Below are 2500 nucleotides of genomic sequence, written 5' to 3'. Positions count from 1 at the left end.
TCCGCATGCTGGCCTTGGACACGGCACGGGGCCGGGCCAAGGCGCGGAGACACACCCTCCCGCCCATCCTCCCAGAGCCCGAGGGGTACGAGAGCGCCCCCTAGGGAACACAACACGTCCAGCTCATTCTTCCAGTTTCATCTACCACAAACACCAAAAACACAAGCTGCAGCTTAAAAAGACCCTTTTTTAAGAGGTGGTTTGATAGAGAAACCCAGGATTCATCAGTAGCTGGACACGCCAGCTGGTCTCTTTCCAGCACTGTCAGGATTTAGGGATATAATCTGTGTCCACACTAACCCTGTGTGTGCAGTGTGGCATAGCGGAAAGAAACAGGGCTGGTAAACAGAAGGTTGCAGGTTTTATTCCCTGTTGCTGCGCTGCTGTTGTTACCCTTGGGCAAGATACACAACCCAGAATTTCTTCAGTAAATATTCAGTTGTATAAATGCGTAAAACTGTAACCTGTGTAAGTCAGTCTGGTTAAGAGCATCTGCTAAATGACAGTAATGTAACGTAATGTAATCTAAATGCAGCGTAGCCTGTGCACGAGTCAGTGCCACACAGCCGATTGCCTCTCCACCTCTGAACGACTCTGAAGTAGCAGCGGAAGCAGGGTGAATGTCACTCCGCTCATTTCTTCGGGGTCCACCACACACTAATCAGGTCTTGCGATTGGACACGGCTCGCAGCGCAGCCCTGATGCTGATTGGCTGCTCTGACGATGCCCCTCCCCTCCACAGCGACAGTAACCGGGTGTTTAAGAGCAGCAGCCACACCCGGCAGATGAAACACTCGGTGGTGATGACTCCGCCCCCGATTCACGTCAACGGCCCAGGGCACCAAGAGGTGAGACAGCAGGCATTGAGGACTGTAGGGATCTAAGCAGTGTAGCATGGCGGTAAGGAGAAGGTCACTGGTTCAAATCCCAGCTGGGGTACTGCTGTTGTACCCTTGGGTAGGTGCTTAGCCCACAGTTGCCTCAGTAAATATCCAGCTGTATAAATGTATGGATAACATTTAAGAATTGTAATCTATGCAAGTTGCTCTGGATAAGAGCGTTTTCCACACAGCTAAAGATGTGTAAAATAATGCAGTGCTGTAACAGTGAATTTGGAGTGACGTGGCGCTGTGTGTTCCTCTCAGCTCCGCCCCCAGCCCCAGGAGAGCATGCTCAGCTACAGCCACCTGAGCCACAGCGTCAGCAGCCAGCTGGACTCCTCCCCCGAGAGCAGCGAGAACGGGGCCGACGCCCCACTCTCACGCCAAGGTCAGTGCTGGCCCCGCCCAATAGGGCTGACGTAACATACATACATCTGCCACAGAGACTGACGGAGAGTGATGTTCTGTACTGAGGTAGTATTGTGTGTTAATATTAAATCCTCTCTCTCGTACCCACAACAATTCACGCACACACTCACACACAGAGCGGCAGCAGATCCTCAGAGGGGTGAAGAACATCGCGGTGAAGGCGGCCCGCAGACGCTCCCGGGTCCTGGAGGCCGATGCCCTGCGGTTGCCCCCTCCAGCGTCCCCGCTCGACTCCAAAAAGCAGAAGAGCAGCCTGTCTCTGAGCGAGGCGCCCCCTAGGGGCGCGGGGACGCAGCGGGAGCGACTGGCCAGCCCCGAGCTGCGGCATGCCACCTCCGACGACAACCTGTCCAGCAGCACCGGTGACGGCCCCACCCTGCGGGACGGCCCCGTCCTGCAGGGCACCTGGACCCGCCCCCGTCACCGCCAGCCCGCCCCCAGAAACCCCGCCCCCCGGGAGCCCGACTTCGAGGCCCGACGCCGCAAGAGGAGGTCCCGCTCCTTTGAGGTCACGGGGCAAGCGGTGAGAGACGTGTGTGTGTGTGTGCATGCGCGTGTGTGTGTGTGTGTGAGTGTGTGAGAGAGAGAGAGGGAGAGAGAGAGAGAGTATGTGTGTGCATGCGTGTGTGTGTGTGTGTGTGTGTGTGTGTGAGAGAGAGAGAGAGAGAGAGAGTGTGTGTGTATGTATGTGTGTGTGTGAGAGAGAGAGGGAGTGTGACACATTTTCTGGGCTTTTACTGGTCTGGCCACCTATTTGTGCACTTTCAATATATAAATATTCCAACATCTTAATGACAATGACCCGCTTTCTTTTTCTGTTTTTTCCTTCCACTTTCTCTCTCCCCCCCCTCTCTTTCTCCCTCTCTCTCTCTCCCTCTCGCTCTCTCTCTCCCTCTCGCTCTCTCTCTCTCCCTCTCTCTCTCTCTCTCCCTCTCTCTCTCTCCCTCATTCTCCCTCCCTCTCTCTCACAGCTCTCTCAGTCGAAGGCTGCAGCCCAGCGATTCCGTCCCCTGGACAGCACTTCTGACCCCCACCTCCACATCAACGGGCAGCCTCCCGCACCCCTGCTGCGCCCACAGGCCAGAGGGGTGCCTCCCCTCACCAAAATAAGGCTGCCCCAACATGGACACCCTACAGGTGAGCCCCTCCTGCCAGCCCCAAGGGAAGTAGAGGCCTGACCAATCAGACAT

At 56.0% G+C, this 2500-nt stretch overlaps 1 protein-coding gene across 1 annotated transcript in view; it reads left to right on the top strand.

Annotated features, from left to right (window-relative positions):
• Positions 1-2500, top strand: part of kif19 (kinesin family member 19) — a 41573-nt gene that overhangs the window by 37514 nt on the left and 1559 nt on the right. The window contains exons 15-19 of the mRNA XM_036548192.1: positions 1-85; positions 743-848; positions 1146-1269; positions 1427-1833; positions 2282-2447. The exon at positions 1-85 is cut by the window's left edge and continues 79 nt beyond it. Coding sequence (XP_036404085.1) covers positions 1-85; positions 743-848; positions 1146-1269; positions 1427-1833; positions 2282-2447 — 888 coding nt within the window. The remainder of the gene's footprint in view (positions 86-742; positions 849-1145; positions 1270-1426; positions 1834-2281; positions 2448-2500) is intronic.

Source organism: Megalops cyprinoides, chromosome 1, assembly GCF_013368585.1.
Source record: "Megalops cyprinoides isolate fMegCyp1 chromosome 1, fMegCyp1.pri, whole genome shotgun sequence".
NCBI lineage: Eukaryota > Metazoa > Chordata > Actinopteri > Elopiformes > Megalopidae > Megalops > Megalops cyprinoides.
The sequence above is the reverse complement of the archived record's forward strand: the minus strand, read 5'-3'. Positions and strand labels throughout refer to the sequence as shown.